The sequence below is a fragment of the Grus americana genome, chromosome 1 (genome assembly GCF_028858705.1).
Source record: "Grus americana isolate bGruAme1 chromosome 1, bGruAme1.mat, whole genome shotgun sequence".
NCBI lineage: Eukaryota > Metazoa > Chordata > Aves > Gruiformes > Gruidae > Grus > Grus americana.
In genome coordinates, this window is record NC_072852.1 from 1,912,317 (window position 1) to 1,934,590 (window position 22,274).

General features: G+C 50.2%; 2 protein-coding genes across 8 annotated transcripts in view; one reads left to right on the forward strand and one right to left on the reverse strand.

Moving 5' to 3' along the window:
- Positions 1-413, reverse strand: part of FBH1 (F-box DNA helicase 1) — a 32,917-nt gene extending 32,504 nt beyond the window's left edge. For all 3 annotated transcript variants that reach the window (XM_054813023.1, XM_054813021.1, XM_054813020.1), the window contains exon 1: positions 273-413. In XM_054813023.1, coding sequence (XP_054668998.1) covers positions 273-282 — 10 coding nt within the window. In that variant the 5' untranslated portion in view covers positions 283-413. The remainder of the gene's footprint in view (positions 1-272) is intronic.
- On the forward strand, positions 383-20,757 carry ANKRD16 (ankyrin repeat domain 16). Of its 5 annotated transcripts, none has more exons than XM_054813025.1 (9): positions 383-508; positions 2,488-2,835; positions 5,928-6,148; positions 10,016-10,058; positions 11,111-11,219; positions 13,792-13,953; positions 16,895-16,973; positions 18,729-18,930; positions 19,180-20,755. In XM_054813025.1, the coding sequence occupies exons 2-8, from the start codon at positions 2,513-2,515 to the stop codon at positions 18,887-18,889; spliced, it is 1,098 nt and encodes a 365-aa protein (XP_054669000.1). In that variant the 5' UTR covers positions 383-508; positions 2,488-2,512; the 3' UTR covers positions 18,890-18,930; positions 19,180-20,755. The 5 variants fall into 5 exon arrangements, with proteins under 5 accessions (XP_054669000.1, XP_054669005.1, XP_054669001.1 ...); XM_054813026.1 differs by lacking the exon at positions 383-508 and adding an exon at positions 1,054-1,173; XM_054813027.1 differs by lacking the exon at positions 383-508 and adding an exon at positions 1,208-2,398.
- The last annotated feature ends 1,517 nt before the right edge of the window (positions 20,758-22,274 follow it).

Sequence of the window (22,274 nt, forward strand, 5' to 3'; positions counted from 1 at the left end):
GAAAAGTTTATCGTATTAAACAGCACGAATGGTTGAAGCACCCTAATTCTCTTAAGATGATGCTGGCAAATATTAGAGCCAAGGTACTGGCTCTGTGCCAATTCCCGGAGCTGTTGGACACGGAGATATCTCACGTGAGACTGGATATAGGACAGGAAACAAAACCTCTGCTCTCCCACCCCAGGACAGCAAAACCCCTCATATGCCAGGACCGTGACACAGGGTTCAAGTCCAGAAACCCAACACGAGAAGATGACCCGCTCAGGCTTCACCTGCATTCATTTTTTCTCCCTTTTCCCAGGATTTTCCATTGGCGACAGCAGTAGAGACACAAGCGCTGAGCAAAAGTTGCGTCGCAGGGCCCTGTCACGGAAGGAACGTGCCGGGGAGCAGAACTCCTCAGCCACGAGAAGACACTCCAGCTGTGAAGGGAAAGGATCAGCCATGAGCAGCAGCTGCAGAGGACGGGGGAAGATCCGGGGGGACGAGAAATATTTGGGAGGAGAAGGTCGGAGCTGCTCCCCGTCCCCCCTCTCTCCCGGCATGTTGTTTCCAAACCCTTTCTCCACATGGATGCACCAGCCGTGTGCCCCCCCCAGCATGGCACAAGGAGACCCCCGGCAGCCCAGGGCCCCCCAACTGGCCCGGAAAAGCCCCCCCCATTCCAGCCCCTGCCGCCTCCACATCCAAGGGCTCCCCTCCTTTGTGCCCCCCCCCCCAATACCAAACCCCCTCCTCCCAATACAAGGGTCCCCCCCAATTGCCAAACCCCCCCCCCAATGCAAAGGGGGTCCCTTTTCTAACCCCTTCTCAGCCAAGGGCCCCCCTGCTCGGTCCCCCCCGTTGCCAACGAACCCCCGTTGCCAAGGACCCACCCCCGTTGCTATGCGGAAGGGCCCCCCCCTCCCAGTGCTTCACTCCGCTCCCGGCGCGCTCGGCCTCGCGCCACTCCGCCGGCCCCGCCCCTTCACAATGACCAATCAGAGAGCGTGTAACGCCCCGGCGCTGCCCAATGGCGCAGCACTTCCGGTTACGGATGAGCCCGGGGAGGGGGGGGAATAGCGTTGTTGGGGCCGAGAGAAATGTTCCCGGAGTTTGTTTCTCGTCACCCGCTCTACTCCGGGGGTGATATTACGTCGCCGCGTGACGTCACGCAACATCTGCAGAGAGTGGGTGGGTTTTTAACCGCCAGGGAACGCCCTGCGAAGGGACCTGTCACGGTGTGGGCTGAGGGGAGGGAAATGTGGCGGGTCCTCAGCCTGAGGGAGAGGCCGGACTCCGGTATTCCTGAGGGAAAAAGGGAAATTCTGGGTTTTCCTGAGGGAAGAGGAAATTTCCCATTTTCTGGAGGGAAAAGGAAGTTGCAGGTTTTGTTGAGGGAGCGGCTGGTTTTTGATTTTCCAGAGGGAGATGGAAGTTACTAGTTTTCCAGAGGAAAATGGAAATTTCAGGTTTTTCCAGAGGGAAAGGCTGGTTTTTAGTTTTCCTGAGGGGAAAAGGGAATTTCTGGTTTTTCTGAGGGAGAGACCAATTCCTGGTTTTCCTAAGGGGAAAGGAATTTTTAATTTTTCCTGGAGGAGGGTCTGGTTTCTGATAATTCCTGAGGGAAAAAGGAAATTACTGGTCTTCTGGAGGAAGAGGCCAGTTTCTAGTTTTCTTGAGGGAAAAGGAATTGTCTGTTTTTCCTGAGGGAAAGGGAAATTCTCTTTTTCTAGAGGCAGAAGCCATTTTCTGGTTTTCCTAAGGGGGAAGAACTTCCTTTTCCCTTGGAAATCGCAGGTTTTCCAGAGGGAGTGGCTGGGTTCTGTTTTTCCCACTGGAAAAGGAAATTTCTTTTTTTCCTATGGGAAAAGGACATTTCTGCCTTTCCTGAGAGGAAATAGATTTTTCCTGAGGGAGAGATTGGTTTCTGGTATTCCTGAGGGAAAATTACATTTCTGGTTTTACTGAAGGAGAAGTAATTTTCAGAATTTCCTAAGGGAAAAGGAAATTTCTGGTCTTCCTGAGTGAGCGACCAGTTTCTAATTTTCCTGAGTGAAAAGGAGATTTCTGGTTTTTTCCAGAGGGGAAAGAGAATTTCTGTTTTTCTGGAGCTGGTTCCTGGTTTTCCTGAGGGGAATGGAATGTCTTGTTTTCTGGAGGGAGAGACCATTTCCTAGTTTTCCCAAAGGAAAAGGAAATTCCTGGTTTTCCTGAGGGAGAGGCTGATTCCTGGTTTTTCTAAGGGGAGAGAAAATTTCTGTTTTTCCTGAAGGGGAGGCTGGTTTCTGGTTATCTTGAGGGAGAGGGAAATTTCTGGTTATCCTGAGGGAGAGGCTGGTTTGTAGCTTGGCTGATGGAAAAGGAAACTTCTGTTTTTCTGGAGGTAGAGGCCAGGTTGTATTTTCTGAGGGAAAAGGTAATATCTATTTATCCCTACCCAGGGAGCACCCATTATATTTGTGTATTTTGAAACCACAATCCTGATTTTTTGCCTCTTTCTTGCAGATTTTTAGCCGTGGCAGAGGGGGAGATGGCAAGGCCGCTCCTCCGGCTGGTGCAGGAAGGACGACTGGACCTCCTCCGGGATGAGCTGCGGCCGGACGACGTGCTGGGCTCAGCGGTGCAGAGCCGGCACTATGGACGCTCAGGGGACACGCTGCTGCATCACGCTGCCCGATACGGACACCAGGATGTCCTCGCTTACCTGGTAGAGACGCTGGGGATGGATGTTGAGGTGTTCAATAGTGACTACAAAAGACCCCTCCATGAAGCAGCTTCCATGGGCCACAGGGAGTGTGTCTCCTACCTCATGGAGAGAGGCGCGAGCGTAGACTGCTTGAAAAAGGCAGACTGGTAGGTCACTGGCTTGACGTGCCACGGGTCAGAGCGATGTCTGAAAGGGGTTTGGATGCAGAAGGTGGGAGTGCAACTGTAGGAGCTGTCATTTAGAATTATGGAATCACAGACTGGTTTGGGTTGGAAGGGACCTTTTAAGGTCACCTAGTCCAACCCCCCTGCAGTGAGCAGGGACATCTTCAACTAGATCAGGTTGCTCAGAGCCCCATGCAGCCTGACCTTGAATGTTTCCAGGGATGGGGCATCTACCACCGCTCTGGGCAACCTGTGCCAGTGCTTCAGCACCCTCACAGGGAAGAAGTTCTTCCTCAGATCTCATCTCCATCTCTCCTCCTGCAGCTTCAGGCCATTCCCCTTGGCCTGTCACTCCCTGCCCTTGTCGCCAGCCCCTCTCCAGCTTCCCTGGAGCCCCTTCAGGGACTGGAAGGTGCTCTAAGGTCTCCCTGGAGCCTTCTCTTCTCCAGGCTGAACAACCCCAACTCTCTCAGCCTGTCTCCAGAGCAGAGGTGCTCCAGCCCTTGGATCATCTCTGTGGCCTCCTCTGGACTCGCTCCAACAGCTCCATGTCCTTCTTGTCCTGGAGACCCCAGAGCTGGACGCAGCACTGCAGGGGGGTCTCACCAGAGGGGAGCAGAGGGGCAGAATCCCCTCCCTCGACCTTTTGGTCACAGTTCTTGTTATGCAGCCCAAGATTCAGTTGGCTTTCTGGGCTAAATTCCAGCCCTATCACTGATTTCCCCCTGTTTATTGCAAAAGTTGTAAGTTACTTCTTTATTAGCAGATCCAATTTAAAAGCTTTCATCCACAGCTATTTGTTCTCCTTGTTCCCCCATTTGATGGGGATCAGTGATACTGATTCACATTTTTATGTCCCAGTCCTCAGAAACTAAAATAAGAAGATAAAAAGTAAGTTTTATTCCTGTTTCCCCCTTGCAAACAGAGCTTGTCAGGTCAGATTTGTTGCTGATACAATAGTAATAGCCTCAACAATCCAAGAAACAACTGGTTTCTTCAGGGCTTCTGTTTGCCTGCCACGTGGGTAACACGTAAGTAAATGATGAGGGAATGAGAATTGAGAATAAAAACCGAAGTCTAATCCACAGACATACAGCAGGCCTGATCAGTGTCAAATTCTCCTCTTGGGGAGGGAGTTTTCTGTGTATCACCTTGCAAAAGAAAGCAAAGATTCTCAAAGTTAAAGCCCGGTGAGGTTGTTTTGATGCTTGAACTAACATAAATACAAAGGCAGCATCTCAGTCCTCGTAATTCAAGGCTGTGCCAGCGTTGTGCTGACATCAGGGGGAGCAGAGGGAGGCAGAGATCTCATGAGCTGCGTGCAGATGCGTCTGCAAGCGTGGTTTTCTTTGATAGGCCTGCAGTACCCTTCCATCCACGGATTAAAAATGGGGAGCTATGTGCTTGCTAGCGCATGTCCCAGCCCTCGGACAAAGTCTCATTTGCATTGAAAATATACGCCGATCTGAGGCACTCTCTAGAAACAGAGCCGCAGGAAACGTGGAGCTCCAGGCTCAGCCCTACCCCATCATCCCCAGCAGGCGCGTGCCTAATCTCTTCTTAAAAATCTCCAGCGATGGAGATTTTTATCTCCCTTCACTTCCTGTCCTTGTCCTTAAAACCAGAGCGTTCATTCTAAAGTCTAACCCAAGTCTCTTTCACTGCAGTTTAGGCCCACGAGTCCTCTCGTTCCTTGTGCAGTGGGAAGTTTTTGTGCCACAGCTTTTCCTAAATGAGGAATGGTTGGGTTTTTTTCTCTCCCAGCTGATGTATGTGGGCTGATGAAGAGGAGATAAGTCCTCTCAGATGGAGAAGCGTCCATCTTTTCTGGGAAAGCTCAGAGGTTTCTGTCCGATCCATGCGCGCACCCAGCGTTTGATGGTTGGGTGAAGTTTATAAACAGATAAAATGGAGAATGCAGCTCCTACTTGCCGCAGTTAAACTATTATTGTTATATAATGTGGTAATTAAGGAAAATAAGAGTTGCTGGTGGTGAGATTAGTGAAATTAGTCACTTAAGTGAAGCCAAACACGGGATGTGTCTGTGTGTTCAGCACCTCAAGTTACCCTTGCGAGTAAACCCTGACCTAATGCCCACCTCCTGATGGCTCTCTGCTTGTTCCTCCAAAGGAGGCTGCAGATCCAGCAACCTCACCAGTCCTGAGTGGGGAAGGGTAAGCAAGGAGATAATGGGTCACCAGGGAGGAGAGCCTCAGTGGTGGACCTGCCCTGCTGCCAGGCAGGAGCTGAAGTAGTTGTTAATCTGCAGTGTGTGCGTTATAGATATGAAAATGTGGTCATTGCTGGATAAGAGGTTGAAAGCAGAGTGAGATGGGCTGTTCGCCGTGTTTATTTACCAGATGGACCCACTGGATTTCCAGGAGCGTGCGTACAATCCGTGCAAGGCGTGGCTTAGAAATTGTGGGATGGAGAAGATGCTGTTCCTCTGGGGAGCTTGTAAAAATGTTTTTAAATATCAAAGGTTGTTCCCAGGCACGTGAAACAGGACAAAGCTGTGAAAAACTTCACTCTCAGGCCAGCTGCTCTGCATCAGAAATGTTCCAAAGTGGCATTTGCTGCTACACTCGTCCCCTACTGCCAGGAGATGTGGAGTTGTCTGTGGTTTGTTGCCTGCAGCCACAGCTGCCTGGCTGGGGTAAGAAACACTGATGTTAACAGCTCTGTCTCAACAGTCCCCAAAAATCCAGACCCCATTTTACCTGCATGAAAAAACAGTGCCGTAAAATCTCAATGGGTCTGTATGCAGCGTGTAGTGAGCTTCAGTCAAAGCATCCAAATGCAGGCGAGATGATAAATTTAGCCCTGGGCTTGGAGAAGGACTTTGCCTTTAGCCAGCAAAGTTTCCCACTGCCTCAGAGTAGTTTTAGCACATCAGTTTTCCCTCTGGCTAGCTTACCACAGCTGGCACTGAGCTTCTGTGTTTTATTAGACAGGCCTGTTGGTGCTACAGACAACTTTAAATCATGCTTCAAGCTCAGACATTAGAACAAAAGCCATCAGGCTTGTACAGCACTGTCTCTCTAGTTATTATATTTGCCTCATCTTTCTTTTAGGACTCCCCTAATGATGGCTTGTACCAGGCAAAACCTGGAGGTGATTAAAGCTCTTGTGGAGCATGGAGCCAACCCGCTGCTGAAGAACAAGGATGGCTGGAATTGCTTCCACATCGCGAGCCGGGAGGGCCATCCCCAGGTCCTCCGGTACTTGCTGGATGTGTCTCCGGGCAGCTGGGACACAGAGAGCACGATAAAGAGGACTCCTCTGCACACCGCAGGTAAAAGAGGGTCCCATTGCCACCAGACAGGTTGGAAGAGAAGAGAGGGCTGTAGCAGCAGCGGAGAACAGAAAGGGGCTGTTATTTCAGTTCACATTTAGTTTGGAGAAGCGAAGTGTGACCAATCTTGATACAAAAATGCAGGGAAACAGTTAAATACTAAGTTATTGAAATTAAATGAAAAGAGGCTAGTGGTGGGCATTAGTGGGAGCTCACCTCTCTGAACTTCGGTCTGCTAATAGTGCTCTGCTGCCTCTTAGCAGTGTTTTGCCTCAGGACAGACACTCATTTTAGTTGCTTTCTGATAAATAAACAGCAAGAATTAGCCTTAGTATTTCTTAGTGATGTGCCAGAGACTCAGCTTATGGGGTTGGAAGATCCTCAGTTCCCGTGGCATTGGGTTTTGCCTGTGCTTAAAGCATGTTTTTGTGGTGAATGACAGTTATGCTCCCTTGGGAGTGGTGGATCCACACCAGGAGCATTCATAATCACCCACTGATTCCTTCAACCAGGGTGTTCATTTCCATCTCTGCTCCCTTCTCTGCCTCCCTATGACAAGTAAGTCCGAGCTCCCACAGCTTGGAACACATTGCAAAACACTTTCTTTTGCTGGCGTATAAAGCTGCAAATTGCACTTGGAAAATCTGCAAGGCTCCAAGCATATCCTGGCATTTTAAAAGTCCTAAAACCAGCAGAGGTGCTGAGAGGCACCTTTTGGGACCTACCTGTTGATGAACATTTTTGCTAGTTTGGTTTATAGTCTTGTCATCAGTTTTTATAAGAGATATATCTCTTGAAAGAATCCTTTCTTGTCTGAGCGCTTGGTGGGTTAGGTCATTATGGCAGATCTGAAGAGCTGTAGGGTCTCTAGGCATTACCTCCAGAAGAAGCATCACAGGTTTTGTTATCCTCATGAATTAGGTAGCATTGAGTGGTGAGAAATCCAGATGCCTTTCTGCAAAGGAAAAGGACAGTCTCTGCTGGGAATATGCAGGGATAGTTGTTAGGGTTGGAGCCTTCTGTGTCTGATTCCCCTTTTCATTGGTTTAAAACTGGTCTGAGGAACCACAGACATCATCTGTAGGCATGATGGGGAGCAGGAGGACATGGTTAGCTGAGTGGTGACCAGGAGGCAGTTTGGATTTAGTTTCTGGCTTCCTCACTCTTTCATCCTTAAGATGGGGGAGTGATTCATTTTAATTGATAAACGATGCATAAAGTGTGCCTCAGTCCTCTGAGCCTTAATAAGTTGAATGGCCCAAAAATCTGTTCATGCAGAATGACATTTGTCCTGCTGTCTCTCATTGCCCCTTCCAGAGTATTGGGTCTGGTTACCCACAGAGCCATGCAAGCTAGGCAGTACGTACTTTATCAAGCATGTATCTTCCCAGAGCTTAAATCCCCTTAACTCTGCTCTCCAGAGATGCAGTGGGAGTGGATGATGAAGGGAGAAGTGTGTGACATCAAGTTGGGATGACGTTGTGGGCCAGGCTTGGGGCTGGAGGCTGGTGGCTGACCTGAATCTGAAACACGCCCCATCCCTGAGCAGGGATCAGGCTGTGTGTCCCAGGGCTCGGCAGTGTCTCTGCAGGAGAGATGAATGTGGGGAGCCACCAATCAAAGCTGTGGCTACCTAAACTCATTTCCCGAAGAATTTAATAGGGATCGACTCTCCAGAAAGCCCCAACGTACCGTGAGAAGACCCCTGCTGTGCTGTAATTAATCTGTTGGATATCTTGCTCCTTGGCTGTCATTCCCGTTACTTCTCTGTCCCTCAGTAACCGCCTGTCCGCCGCACTGTGCTCATCAGCAGTGACACTCCCAGCCCAGGGGCATTGGCTGCACCTTAGTCCTTGTGCTTGCCCTGGGAATGAAAAATAGCTAATGAGTTGTTTGATGTTTCAGTCTGGGCAGCGAGGAGCAGGTTGCTTGAATGAGAAGTGGCTACTCCTTGTTTACTTGTGCGTTCTCCTGTTCCTGCTCAATCCTATGTCTTGTGTTTCTGTGTCTGGGCTCGCAGCCCCCCCTCTCAGCCCTCTCCCTGCAGAGAGGTGGACGTTGGGTTGGGGTCTGGGGATTGAGGGTCTGGGGGACAGGGTCAGGAGTGGGGTGAGGACTGTCCTGGGGAAAAGGAGTACTTGTGACCTCAAACTTAAAAGTCTCCTCCCTGCCTCATAGCGCTTGGGAGATGGGGGTACAGACAGCGACAGTGGGATCCAGCGCTCTGTTCTCACTGCTCCATAGAGGTGTCTCCACCACTGTGTGGCCTCCCACATTTGACATTCCCTGTGGCAAAGCCAGCAACCTGTGATTTGGGTTGATTTCTGGTCATTTTACTGATGCAGGTTAGACCATGCATTGGCGGAGCAGCAGCTGGTGTGGGAGCGACTGGGCAGCAGGAAGGGCTAGAGCTGCTTAAACCACCTTTGTCTCCAGCATAATTTTAACTCAGGATGATGCTGAGGGCTGCTGCTTGGTGGGTGCTGATGCCAGCATCCCCATGCACACCAGCATGTAGCCCACTTACACAGGCACAACTCCTGACGTGAGGGGCCAGAGACGATGCTGGAGCTGCCGGGGGAAATCATGTCAAGATGAACTGCGTCTCAATAGTTTATATCCCAAGGGTGTGGATATGAGCACATTAACCCGTGACCAGTCCAGCTGGCTTCCTGGCACAGTTATACCTGGATAGATGATGGGTAATTTTCTCCTCCGTGCAATTTTTTTTTTTGGGGGGGGAGGTTGATTCCTTAAGCTTTGCTGCTTTGTATATCCGTAGCCTGAGGCAAGAGAGCTGGGGAGATGTAATTAGAGGAAGTGGAGTGCAACAGTGGATCTGAGCGTTGCAGCTTTCTTGTGTCTCTGTTGCTGTTAAATGATGTAATCGTGTTGCTTGGGGTGTTTTTTCTTCACATGGCTTGGGTTTTTTAAAAAACTCCTTTCAAAAATCCTTTTCACAATGTGGCTCTGCCTGTATTTACATCAGCACAGGTGAAGGGGTGATAAACAGGCAGGGAGCAGGAGCAAACAGCCCAGATCTGGGAGGATGGGAACCCTTCCTTGGGCTTTCAAAGAGCATCTATTGTGCAGCTGTGTCTGAAGGTTATTGCTGGTAACACACATTTGTCAAGGGCCTTTCTTTCATTGCACAGAGTAAATAGTCTGATGTAGCAGCTCTGGGCTTGGTTTGATTTTTTTTTTTCCTTTAATATATTTCATTTGTTTTGCAAAATGACCTGCAGAAAAAAAAGCCAGGTTAAGGCTGTCCACACATTGCTGTCATACGATGTGTTTGGGTTTTTTTGTTTTTTAAAAAAAGAGAATATTTCAGTGCATGATGTTCAAATCCTCCCCCACTGTTGTTTTTCCTCTGAGATGCTGTCTGGGTGAGGAAGCTTCATTAGGATGATGAGATGGGAGTGATGGGTAGTTTGAGTGGCTGAGGAGGGGTGGAAATGCCATCCAGCTATTCACCAGCTCCCTGCTTTGTGTTCATTTCGCTTCTCACAGATTTCACTTCAGGGATTAACAAATACTTGCAAGAAAAGATCTTTGTGTCACTTTAATTGGATGTAGGGTCTCATGCATGCACTCTGCAGTTACAAGCAAATGCTGCCTATATGCATGCCTTTTCCCTGATTTATCTGGTGTTTTCCTATAGGATCAGGGGCAGGGAAGGTTTGAGATCTGGAGACAATGTTTTAATTACAAAAAAATAAAACAAGCTTTGAATTTAAAGCCTCTTGCAATCCCTTCCCGCATCATGAGTAAGCCGAAAGGGTCAGAAACCTGATTATGTTCCACCATAGGTGGACAGTGGCATGAAAACATAAATTAACCCTGCGCTTCCTCTCTCTCTCACAGCAATGCACGGCTGTTTTGACGTTGTGGAGCTACTCCTGGAGCGGTAAGCAGGCTTCCTCCTGGCACTGCCTCTGCCTCCACGCTCTCCCCCGTCTCCTGACCACCGCCAGGCTTGTTCCAGCTGCCTGGACACAAAGGGCATTTATGCTGTTCGGGAAGCCCGGCTGCTCTGTGTGTGATCCTGAGGCCATCTCTCTTTCCTCTGGGTTTTTCACGGCCGGTTAGGGACCTTTGAGACAAGGATGCTCTCTGGATGGGCTCCGATGGGCTCTGACTTCGCTATGACATAAGCCCTGGTTATATAACTCGGCTGTCTTTCTTTGCTGATTCATTCTCATTGCCTCTGATGTGTCCGAGGCCATACGATAACAAAACAGTTTTCTGGCAGCTCTGTTCTGGGCACAGCTCCTCTAGGCTGGACTCAGCCTCCAGGCTTTATTTTCAGGCTGCAGCTCCCGGGAGATTGTTGTGAAGTGGTTTTAAATCAGCCAGTGCCCAGTCACCCTGACCCTGTTACCTTCCTAACCATCACTGCCTGCTGCCAGAGCTGGAGCAGCTTCCCCCGGGCATTGTAGCAGTAGCTCCTGTTAGCTGACTCGTCCCTGCCTTGTTAATTCCTGTCCGTGCTTGGCCCAGCATAAACATAGCCCTGTGATTTGAGCCAGGCTTTCAATTTTAATTTGGTCTTCTCTCATTTCAATGAAGCTTTAACCTGAATGAGACCTGTGGGCTTTGATTTTATATGTGATGTTATTACACGAGGATATGGTTTTCCCCTCTGCCAGTGCAAACCTTACCCCTTCCAGAGATCCTCTGCTTGGAGGACAAGGGAAATACAAATGATCTGAAGAGCTCTGGCTTTCCTGCAGCCTGAACAAGCTGCACCAGCTGAGTACCAGATCTCTGACCCAAAAACCCCAAGCCGTAAAGCACCGAGAAAGGTTTATGCATGATCTATGTATGGGTAGGCTTTATATCTGCCTTTTCCAATCCCATCCGCTGATAGTCTCCTGCCCTGCCAATGCAAAGCAACTGATGCCGTAAGGATTTTAGAGCTGCCAACGATTCTATCCTGGCTTTTGTCTTCCTTCCCAGGTGCCAGTACAAACCTGACAGCAGAGACAAATGTGGAGTCACTCCCTTTATGGATGCCATCCAGAATGGGCATGTCAACATCGCCCGGCTGCTCCTGGAGAAACACCAGGTAGGTGCCAAACCCCTCACCTCCCTCCTCCAGGGCCTGACCTAGAACTGCCAGGACGAGCAATCCGCACATTCACCGGAAGCAAATTCCCAAATTGTAAAGAAGCAAACTGCAAAAGAAGGCAAATTCCCCTTTGGAGATGAGCAAGATTTTGCTGAGTAAGGCCACTGGGATGCAACTCATGGGGGAAGATCTCACCCTGGGGCATGGATATATCCCCATAGCTGGTGAAGGCAGATGGAGAGAGAAGGCAGTGGCGGGAGGGGACAGGACTTGCCCAGCACCGCAGGGCCAGCTGTGTCAAAGCCAAGACCCATGCTTGGGAGTGCCAGGACTCAGCGGGGAGGCTCTCCTGGCAGCACTGAGGGTGGATAACACTGAGGTGTCTGGCTGTGCCGGCAGCAGCTCATCTCTGGCCTCTGTCTCTCATGACAGCTGCTGCTCCCGTGTTGTCTTCCCATAATCTCCAATTTCCTCCAACATACAAGGCGTAACCGGGGTGTCGTTAGAGCCAATTGTGCGTAGTAGGAACCAAACCGCTGCATTATTTATTGACTGCTGAACTGATGTGAGGTAGTTGGAGCCCACCTAATGGCTCGTTCTCACGGAGGTGGGGTTGTGCTCCCTTCTCACCTCCTTTGCCCTCATGGGTCCTCTCCCCTGCACCAGCTCCAGTGTTTATTGGACACCGTGCTGAACCGGTGCAGCTCGCTGGCTTGGCAGAAAGCGAGCATGGCAAAACCAGTGAATCTGTTTGTGCCGTGCTGGCAGGTTGAATTGGCCAGCTGAGCCCTCAGCATGGCGTGGAGTGGGCCAGGGCATGTGGTACGACACTTCTCAAGATCACAAGCTTTGGATTTACTCGGCCGTTACACACAGCCTCACCCAGCAGAGATGGTTTGATGCCCAGGTTGTGTTTGAGTGTGTAGGTGCTTGTTGATCATCTCCTTGAATCATCTGCTTGTCTTTGCTCATCTGGCCCTTACAGGATAAAACATTTGTGAAGTTTGCTTACATTTTTAGTCTCACATTTCAGGCAATGAGGATGGAATAGTTGATTTAATTTCCTCGTTGTGGTGCTCTGGCTTACTGCCATGCAGCAGCACTGGAAATGCTAATGGCAATGTTGCTACCTTCTAGGTTTTATAAAACCATGAGTCAGGCCCACTAGACTTCAAGAGGCTGGATTATATCCTTTAAGATGAGTGCACTGTGTATTACTTCCATTACCCTTTTCGATTTTACGTCTTTGCGGTTCACGTTCAGAGACTCACAGAAGAGATCTCATGAGGTCATCCACCCATCTCCCTCTACTTGCGTCCAAATTCTTCTCCGCCAGTGCAAAGATTGGAGGTGGGTTGTTTCCTGCTGGTTTAAGGAGTTGAAACCCATCATATGTGCTCCAGCAGAAGAGAGAGGAGGGTTTGTTCTTTTTTGGTACTAGTTTTGCTTATCCCTTAACAAGCTGAGCAGAGAGCTGGCTCTGGTCTGCAAATTATAGAATCATAGAATGGTTTGGGTTGGAAGGGACCTCAAAGATCATCTAGTTCCATCCCCCCCAGCTATGGGAAGGAACACCCTCCACTAGACCACGTTGCCAAAAGCCTCATCCAACCTGGCCTTGAACACTTCCAGGGATCCAGGGGCAGCCACAACTTCTCTGGGCAACCTGTTCCAGTGCCTCACCACCCTCACAGTAAAGAATTTCTTTCTAACATCTAATCTAGATTGACCCTCCTTCATCTTAAACCCATTACCCCTTGTCCTGTCACTACACTCCCTGATGAACAGTCCCTCCCCAGCTTTCCTGTAGGCCCCTTCAGATACTGGAAAGCCACAATTAGATCTCCCTGGAGCCTTCTTTTCTCCAGGCTGAACAATCCCAACTCTCTCAGCCTGTCCTCATAGCAGAGGTGCTCCAGCCCTCTGATCAGCTTCGTGGCCTCCTCTGGACTCTCTCCAACAGCTCCATGTCTCTCTGGTACTGGGGCCCCCCCGAGCTGGACACAGTACTGCAGGTGGGGTCTCACATGGGCAGAGTAGAGGGGCAGGATCACCTCCCTCGACCTGCTGGTCACACTTCTTTTGATGCAGCCCAGGACACAGTTGGCTTTCTGGGCTGCAGGCGCACACTGCCAGCTCATGTTGAGCTTCTCATCAATCAGTACCCTCAAGTCCTTCTCCTCGGGGCTGCTCTCCATCCATTCCTTGCCCAGCCTGTAGTCGTGCTTGGGATTGCGCCAACCCACGTGCAGGACCTTGCACTTGGCCTTGTTGAACTTCATGCGTTTCGCACGGGTCCACCTCTCCAGCCTGTCAAGGTCCCTCTGGATGGCATCCCTTCCCTCTAGCGTGTCAACCACACCACCCAGCTTAGTGTCATTGGCAAACTTGCTGAGGCTGCGCATCATGGCGCTACCAACTGCAGTGGTCCCGCTGATGATGTCCTGCGTGTTCATTGCTGTCACCACAGCCATGCCAGGCAGACATGATTCTGCTTGGGCCCGTGATTGTCCTGGAAGGTTTGGCCAGGCTGTTCATTGTTTTCCCTTTCCCTCCTCCCCCATTCCAGGCCTGTCCTACAGCTGTGGACGCGCTGGGTGCTCAACCTCTGCACCGGGCAGCTGTCACGGCCCAGGATGAAGCCATCCAATTCCTTGTCTCCGAGCTGGGTGTCAATGTCAACGAGAGAGCGACGACCTTCCAGCTCACAGCGCTACACTACGCAGCCAAGGTTTGTCCCTGTTTCCAGGTTCCCTCTACAAAATCTCTGCCAGTTGGTGTGCTACCGGCAGGCATTGAAATCAGGCTGGTTTAGTTGTTCACCTCTGATGATGGATTTACATTCCTAGCTCATCTTCTGTCACTCTCTGTCTGCTCCTGAGCAGTCCCACACCCTGTATGGTGGTTTTTAGACCTTCGTTAAGTGTGTCCAGCTGTCTGCAGGGTGGCGGTGGGTATCTGAGTTCCTCTGTTCACCACCCTCCTGCCCACGCTGCTGACCGTGTTGCGGGTTAATAAACTGAGTGGGATCATTCACGAGCGGAGGTTCTTTAAGTGCAGTACCTGAAGGGAGTCTACCCTGCTAGTTGTTGGGTAGGTACCAACAGTTCATGAGCTGTGACAGTTCTTCACAAGCATCTTCTTGCTTGCCTGGCAGAGGAGATGTGGATGAAACACTGCTCAAATTTCTTTCTCTGTCTTTCTTCAGCCCTGGCAGTTTGGGTCACAGCAGGTCAGCGGCCAGATCTTCACGTCAGCAGCTTGCTGGACAGAAGATGGTTGATGTGCTGTGAAACAGCAACTGTTTGTCTCAGTAAGGCCGGATTCTGGTCAGACGTGAGAAAGGAGAGGTGGAAAAGCGGAGGGAGCTCCCTGGTGCTTATCTGTGTCCTTCACACAGGAGCTGTTTTGAATTCCAGGCAGTGAGAGTTGTTTGAGCTTTCTCCTCCTCCCATCTCACGCCTGTGCGGGAAGTGGGGCTGGTGGGCTGTGGGTCCTGCAACCCTCCCTGGGAGCCCAGAGCAGATCCCAACAGCCTCACCGCTGCCCAGGATCCCTCCTGGGACCCTGCTGCCTCCCTTCCGCTTGGTTCTGTCGCACCATGGTGTGGAACATGCTGGCATCCGGCGGCAAGGGAAGGTCCCTGCTCAGATCCCTGCATGTTAAACCTCATGAGCTTTAACATGCAGCACTCAGAGCCCAGACTAGACTTGTAGTGGGAACGAAGCAACGTCCCAGTGCCCCACTCCTACAAAAGCATCAATGACACTTACCGGGAGTGCTGGCAACAGTATTCTCCTCCAGCAGGACCCAGCCGTGGCATTTGCTGGCTCCCACAAAGGAGGCCTTTCTCCCAGCTTCCCTTCCTCATGCTCTGAGAAACCATGTTGAAAGCCCTTTTGGTTGCCAAGGGTACGTTTAACAGCAAGGCTATTGGGGAATATAATGTGCTTTGGAGAAGATCCCAGCTCTGTCTTGGCGAGCGGCTGATTGGGGAGCGATTTGATGGGTTTCTCTTCCTTCCCAAGGCTCAGTGTCACTTTATATTTACAGCATCATTTGTTTGGCTGGTGGGGTGTTTTTTTTTTCCTTCTTTTCTTATTACTTTGCATTTATAAATACATGAAAATCAAATTATGCTTTCAACTCAATTTGCTGCCAAGGCTGTGGCAGCTAAAGCAGTTCCTGGCTTGCTGTCTTTGCCACTGGGAGGGGGTGTGTATGCAGCAGGGAAATGGGAGCCTTGAGCAAGGGGGAAGATGCTACTGAGTCGTACGATAATGGGGGAAAAGAGTGGGTGGTGGGGATAAAAATAAGGGCCTTCCATTCTCATGCCGCACGACAAAGACTAATTCATTGCAGTGAAGAAGTAATTACAAAATCAGGCGTGTTATTTAGGGAGAGAGGATTTATTTAAGGAGAAGCTTGTGCAGAGTGGAGGGGTGTGGGGACTGTGTTGCATTTTCACCTACAGTGTTTAAAATTGCCTGCTGGCAGAGGAAAGATAGAGGACACTGTGGGTTGTGACGGTGTGTAAACGTGGCATTCTGCGTCTTCTCACAGGGTATTACAAATACTGGAGTAATCCTTTAGGAAATGCCAGTGCCCGAGGGTACCGCAGGTAGATACGCAACAGTTCACATCAGCAACAGGTTCTGCTCTCTGAGCTGAAATACACCTCAGTAAGAGCAACTCTAGATCCCTGTGGTACTTGAAGTGGATTTACGGTGTAGGAAAACACACGGCCTTTTGCTGACATTTAGTTCCTTTAACAGCCAGCTGCCAATTATGAAAGGTAAGGCAGGGATCCTACAGCTCTGTGGCAAGGTGAAGTTAAAAGCAATTTTAATTGAGTTGCTTGATTGGAGGTGAGGACTGGAGAGGCAAAGGCAAGACTGGTTGACAAATTAGTGCACTAATTTGCTATTAAGAAACATCTTTAGGTTGTGTCACCTAGTTGTCAGAGATCGTTTGTGCATTAACTCCTCCACAGCCACCAGCAAAGGTAAAGCCGCACTGGGAGACAGTCCTCCAAATTCCTCGCACCTCGAGGTCCTGGCTGTGCAAGGTGGATTTATTGACCAGCACCACCAAAGACAGCTCTGTGCTGTAGCATGATTTTAAGCACTATTGGTCTTAATTGAACACTTTTGATTTTAAAAGTGTTAAATGTTTGCAGAGAGAATTATGTTCCTGGGGTGCCTCTTGCCTTTTCAGCCTCTGGGTTGAAATTGCTGCCAGGGCCATGCAAGGCAAGCAGACACGCTGACCGAGGGCCAAGCTCCGAATCCTCTCATGGGCTGCCAGCAGAAGGGCTGGAGAAGGTGCCCAGTGGCATCTCTCTGGTCAGTCCCCGTGGGGTAACGGCAGCGTGTCTGCTGTGTCTGGGCAAACCCTGGCTAATGGACCCAATCTGCACTGCTGCTGGCAACCAACCCTGATTTCCAGCTGCTGTAAGATCGTCTGGAGCCTGAAGCAGCTCCTGGTAGCCCCAGATTTGACCATGACAGAGTAGATCTGTGTCTGTGCCCTTCCAGGTGCCATATCCAGTTAGGGACAGATCGCTTGCGGTCTCCTTTCTTTTCAGGCCTGTGTTATCTCTGCTAAATGCAAAGGTGAGAAATTGTGCAGAGCTGATTCTGAATTCCACGTGCCTGTGCTCACCACTGTAGGAAGGACATGTGCACACCATCCAGACGCTGCTGTCCCTTGGTGCTGATATCCACGCAAAGGATGAGAAGAGCCGTTCTGGTAAGGCTACCGAGCTATTTGTTCACCCTCTGTATGACAGCGAGAGTGTGCTTTAGTAACAGGAGCCCAACTTCCAAAGCAGCCCGCGCTGCGTCCGCTCAGTGGAGCGTGCAAGGAGGTGCCAGATGCATGTATGCAAAAGGCTGTTGGAGCAGCATGACGTGCAAAGCTTGGGGGTTTTTTTGCAGCTTTCATTCACTGACTCTCTTCCTGCTGGACTTTCTGATGTCTAATGGCGTGGTTGAGCCTGCACTGGGGCCTTTCCCTTGGGGGAAGAACAGAGATGCTAATTGATGTTTCTCTTTACCCAGCTGCTTATTTTGCATGAAACTTTGAGGAGCTTAGTATCTTTGATACTGCTGCCTCGCCATCCAATTTGGTTGAAATTAGCCAATTCGAAACAGTTAGGGTGGGCAGACAAATCCAATGATTGCACAAGCTCTTAAGCCTCAATTCCTTAGCAAACTGCCTAGGAATGGCTTCTGAGCAAATAACAGAGAGCTTGAATGTAAACATAGTCGCTATAGTAATGCCAGTGAGTTGGCATTCCCAGCATAAGAGTATGAGGCATCTCTTGCATCAGCATGTCGCTCTCAAAAAGTATATATAAATGGTTTCAGCCATTGCCAAAATTGGCAACTTACCCAGTCTTTGGGTTTGCTTAATAACATGCTTCAGCGGCGAGCATGAACAGTCTTGTATCTCTTGATCTCTCCCTCCGCCCCCTCAGCGAGTAAATTTGAGCTCTGCTGAACTCGTCCAACCCTGGGACGTTTGTGGTGGCTTCTTGTGCCTGTCAGCTGCCCCGTTCCCTGGCACCATTGCTGTGTTAGTGTCACTGCGTCCTGGGGAGCTTCTCACCCAGACTCTGCTCCTGCAAAGTCTCCTGCGTGGATTATCCATGGGGATCAGGATGCCTCATGGCCAACATCAGCCCGCAGCAGGAGCTAACTACCCTCAGTGTAAAAGATACTCACCCCTGTGCAGGATTAGGCCAGGAGATCAAGGCTGGCTCACCCTACTACGCAAGCCAAGTGTAACAGGACTGCCTAACTGTGCCGGAGCCACACTGCATCAGCGTGCCGGCTGTTGTAGGGGTCTGCGGGATGAACTAGAGCTTGGGCTGGAGTATTTCAGCCTCCTCCTCTGGGATGCTCTTTCCATGTGGTGCATGGAAACCTTTCTGATAGTTTGAAGCCCCTCTCTTGCATGTCACTGTTAAACCCACCCCAAACACAGAGCAGTAAGAAGCCCAGAGGCCTTTTGCTCTGCCTGCTCTGTCCCACAGCCTCCCCCTCCTGCCGTGGGCACCTTCTGCCCATGACTCTGGCTTAAATACTCCCAGTATGTTCGCAAACCTGGTTAGCTTTGACTCAGCCAGGTTAGTACTGCTTGATGGATTGAGGGACTAGTAACCTGTGAGGGGAAGATGGGGGAAGTAGCTGGGGTAAACTGGGCTGATCATTTTTCTACGAGCATGGCTGGTTGCGGAAGAGGATCTATCCCCTGCTTGGGCGGGTTTAGTCATCCCACTGCTGCTGTAGTATCCATGGTCGTGGCAGCTGAGCCCTGCTGCACCATCGCACCAGTTGGCTGGGTGTTGCAACTGGGAGAAGTAATTTTTCACCCTCAACCTGTTCCCTCCGCTGACTCGGTTTCCTTCACCGGGAATCCAGTGTTTGCATCTGAAGCGGGCTGAGGCCAAGCCCACCGGGCAATCTCTGCTCCTGTCTCAACATCTTGTTTCCCCCACAGCCCTGCACGCAGCGTGTGCTGGGCAGCAGGCGGCTGCTGCACGGATCCTGCTCTGTGCCGGGCTACAGGACATGCCGGATAGCACGGGCACACTGGCATGGCAGCTTGCGAGGAAGCCAGATGTCATCCAGGTTTTCCAGGAAACAAATGACAGCGCATGAGACCAACTGGGAAAGAGAGAAACACGTTTCATTTCAGCATGGTATGTTATTTATCACTTAACAACCATTCAGATTTAGGCAAATACCTGTTTAAAATGATGGGATTTTTGCTCAAGGATTGAGCAGAGAAACTAAGCTTGATACTTGGGAAATATATTTAGGAGAAAACATATTTTAAACAGGATTATCTCAAAAAGATTACGGATGTAATGGGTCTGGGCTGTCACACTCCTGTACTGACTCCATCGTTGTAAATTCATGGCCGCTTTTCTTTCACTTCCACATTTCAGGGCTGAACTTCACCTCTTCTTGTGCAGCACCCAGCACGTCCGAACAGCTGAGGCCAGAGCCCCTGAAGTATAACCATCTGAGGAAGGTGCCCTGTGGGCCATTGTTAGATGACTGGAACTGCCTGGAGTCTGCCCAGCTCTTGCTGGGATGTTTCCATACAACGGACATCCCGAAGGAGAAGATACACCTGGATCGTTGATTTTTATAGCCCTTAATGGACCCGCTCTCCACTAATCTCTTAAGCTGATCCAAAAGCCTGCTGAAATCAATAGTAAGACCTCAGCCTTGCGATGACATCGAGGGTCTCTGGATCAGATGGAAAAAGAGGCATTTGTTATTCCACACAGCCTTCTCAACACCAATGAACTTTAAAAAAAGAAAAAAAAACCCTGCTCTTTGAAGTGTATAGGGAAACAGCTTAATATTTAATGTAGCCAGTAAGTCTCTAACAGCCTGGAATACGCATAAAGGTAAGAGTTACTGTAGCTGTTTGGTTTATTTGTATCCATCTGGAATTGTAAAATAGGTTTTGCATGGAAACATGGCACGCCTCTGTATGTAGTGTCAAGATGTAAAAACCAACGGGATTCTGCTGTTTTTGTGATAGCAGATGCTAAAAATCAGGCCTATAACTGGGTGAGAGAGCTGGGTTTTGCTCTGCCCAAGTTTTGGTGCTCACGTCACAGTCTGATGCATGACCCATGTGCTCCAGGGTGGATTTAAGATAATGCTGAGCTCTGTTTGAGTGAGAAATTCCCGCCCCATGGTCCGCGGAACAGAGTTTGCTGTGACAATCTGAAGCCAGAGCAACAACAGTGCTGCGCTCCTCTTGAGTGAAGCATCCTTTACAGCAGGGTTAGGACTTCCTCCCCTCTGCTGGCTCATGTTGCACAAGGAGAGGCAGCACGCTCACAAAAATAATTTGGGGGGTTGATGTTTTTGCCAGTCTTCCCCTGTCTTGTTTCTCCATCTGTGAAGGAGATTTTCCTCTACCAGGAAGGAAAAATGAATTAATGCTGGAAGACGCTAACGATGCAGGATGATGGGAGCAGTATCAGCCCCTGGGCAGGCTGTATTCCTCTAAAGATCCTGAATGCTTCTATAAATCCAGGCCTGGCCTCAATACAGCAAACAGCAGTACTGCAACCCGGTAAATGCAAGGGGCTCCTTTATTCCCACTTTTCATGATTTTAGCAAACCATTGAAATAGCTGTTTTCCTCCCAATATCCCTGCTAACGAGCTCAGAGTGCTTGTGGGTCCAAGCTTTTATGAGAAAGCAAGTGGGAATGTTTCCAAATGTCTGACGCTAGCTTTCCTGGCCACGGCAAACACCTGAAAAACACAAAAGGGAAATTTGCATTATTTTGAAGGTGCTCTATGATTTCTGAAGGCTTCTGGACAGTAGCAGAGGGCCCGTCCACCTGGGACGGGGGAGTTCAGGCACTGTGCTCCCGGCCAAATGGCACGTCTCCACCACTGTCTTTTATTTACTCTTCTTTTAAATCTGCCCCTCAGGCAATAAAAAGATGCACAGAAACAAACTGGCTGTTGTCATCACAGATGGTCAGGTACAAAAGGACGTTAGAAAAGGGACGTGGATTCAGCTGTATGCCTGCAAAATTAGCCCAGGGAAGCGCCTTTGCTGTCTTTATTGCTGTTTTTGCTGTTGCTTACTCGCTGAAAGGTAAGAGCAATGGGTCTGGACACCTCTGTGTCCACAGGAGCGTGCTGCAAAATGCTGGGAAGAGCTCAACAGCGCTAGACTGCGTGTGTGCGAACCCCCGTCGCGTTCCTGGCAGACGTCTCACGTGGAGAGACGGTGCGGGCGCCTGGTCCCTGGGGAGGAAGCCTGGGAGCCGGGCTCTGTGCCACATGGCGCTGAAGGCAGCTTGAAGCGGAGCCCGGCAGCCGGTGCCCGGCTTCGGCGGCGTCCTGTTATGCCACCTCTTCTACCCTCAGCACTGGCACTTGCTGAGGTCCCTGCAAACACTCCTGATCCTGCAGCCATGGAAGAGAAGACCTGGTGCCTTCATCTTGTAGGATGTGGCTGAGATACAGTAAGTAGAAGCATCTGGATTGGTAATGGAAGTAATGTTGAATGCTGTCAGAGCTCGCTGGGAGAGCTTACTGAAAGGGAAGGCATTTTGGTTTTAAATAAAATGGATTTTGCTCTGGCGGTTGCACCATCGCACCCCCTCAAACTCACAAGCACCAAGACACTCGTGCCCGAGTGGTCTAGCCAGGTTTCCTTGCGATGACACTGAGGACGAGGGACTGCAGCTATTGTGTCCTCATCATGTCTCGCGAGCTTTTCTTAGGTTGGTGACCATGTATCGGTTTTGGATGTGCGCTTTTGTACCTCTTAGGAGCTGGTGGCGTTTTTCACTCCATTGTGTCCCCCTTCTCTGTGAGTTAAAAGGATTCGTGCACTGGCTGTTGTCTCTCAACCCTGGTGTCCCAACTAGCTGCTGGTAGACACGAGCCAAGAGCTTGAGGACCTGCTGCCCATGGTGCATCACCACCAACTTTTTGCCATCTCTTCTGCCTTCTGCTGCTCCCACAGCCAGACCTTCTTGCTCAACCTCTGTCCAGGTCAGTCTCAACATTTCTACTGTTGGGTACGTCCATATGGACGTTGCTCCAGTCCTCCAAGCCAACCTGCGGCTGCCAATGAGGCAGTCTGTCCCATCCCAAGCTACTTGTGCGTCACTGACTCGTCCGACGGGGATTCATGGTGGTGGCTCATGCAGATCAATGGATCTCATCTCATGGATGTTGGAGAGGAGGTAGAAAACCTGTGCCTGCTGCTTGGGCACCAGAAACAGGCATCCCTCAAGGGCCTGATGCTGCCGCCTGCTTACAGGTGTTTCTGTGCGTCACCTGATGCAGAAGGTTTGTCCCAGTTCCTGGGCAGATATTGTCACCACCTCGCTGTCTGTCTGGCTTCTGGCATTGCTCACTCCTTGCGTGGTCTCCCATCAAGTGCTCCACACCACTGAGCCTTCACCAACACCCCGTAAATGAAGATTTTATTTTATTTTTCTTACCTGGGTGTGAACGAGCTTGGTGCAAGATGCAGAGACCAGCCGTGCA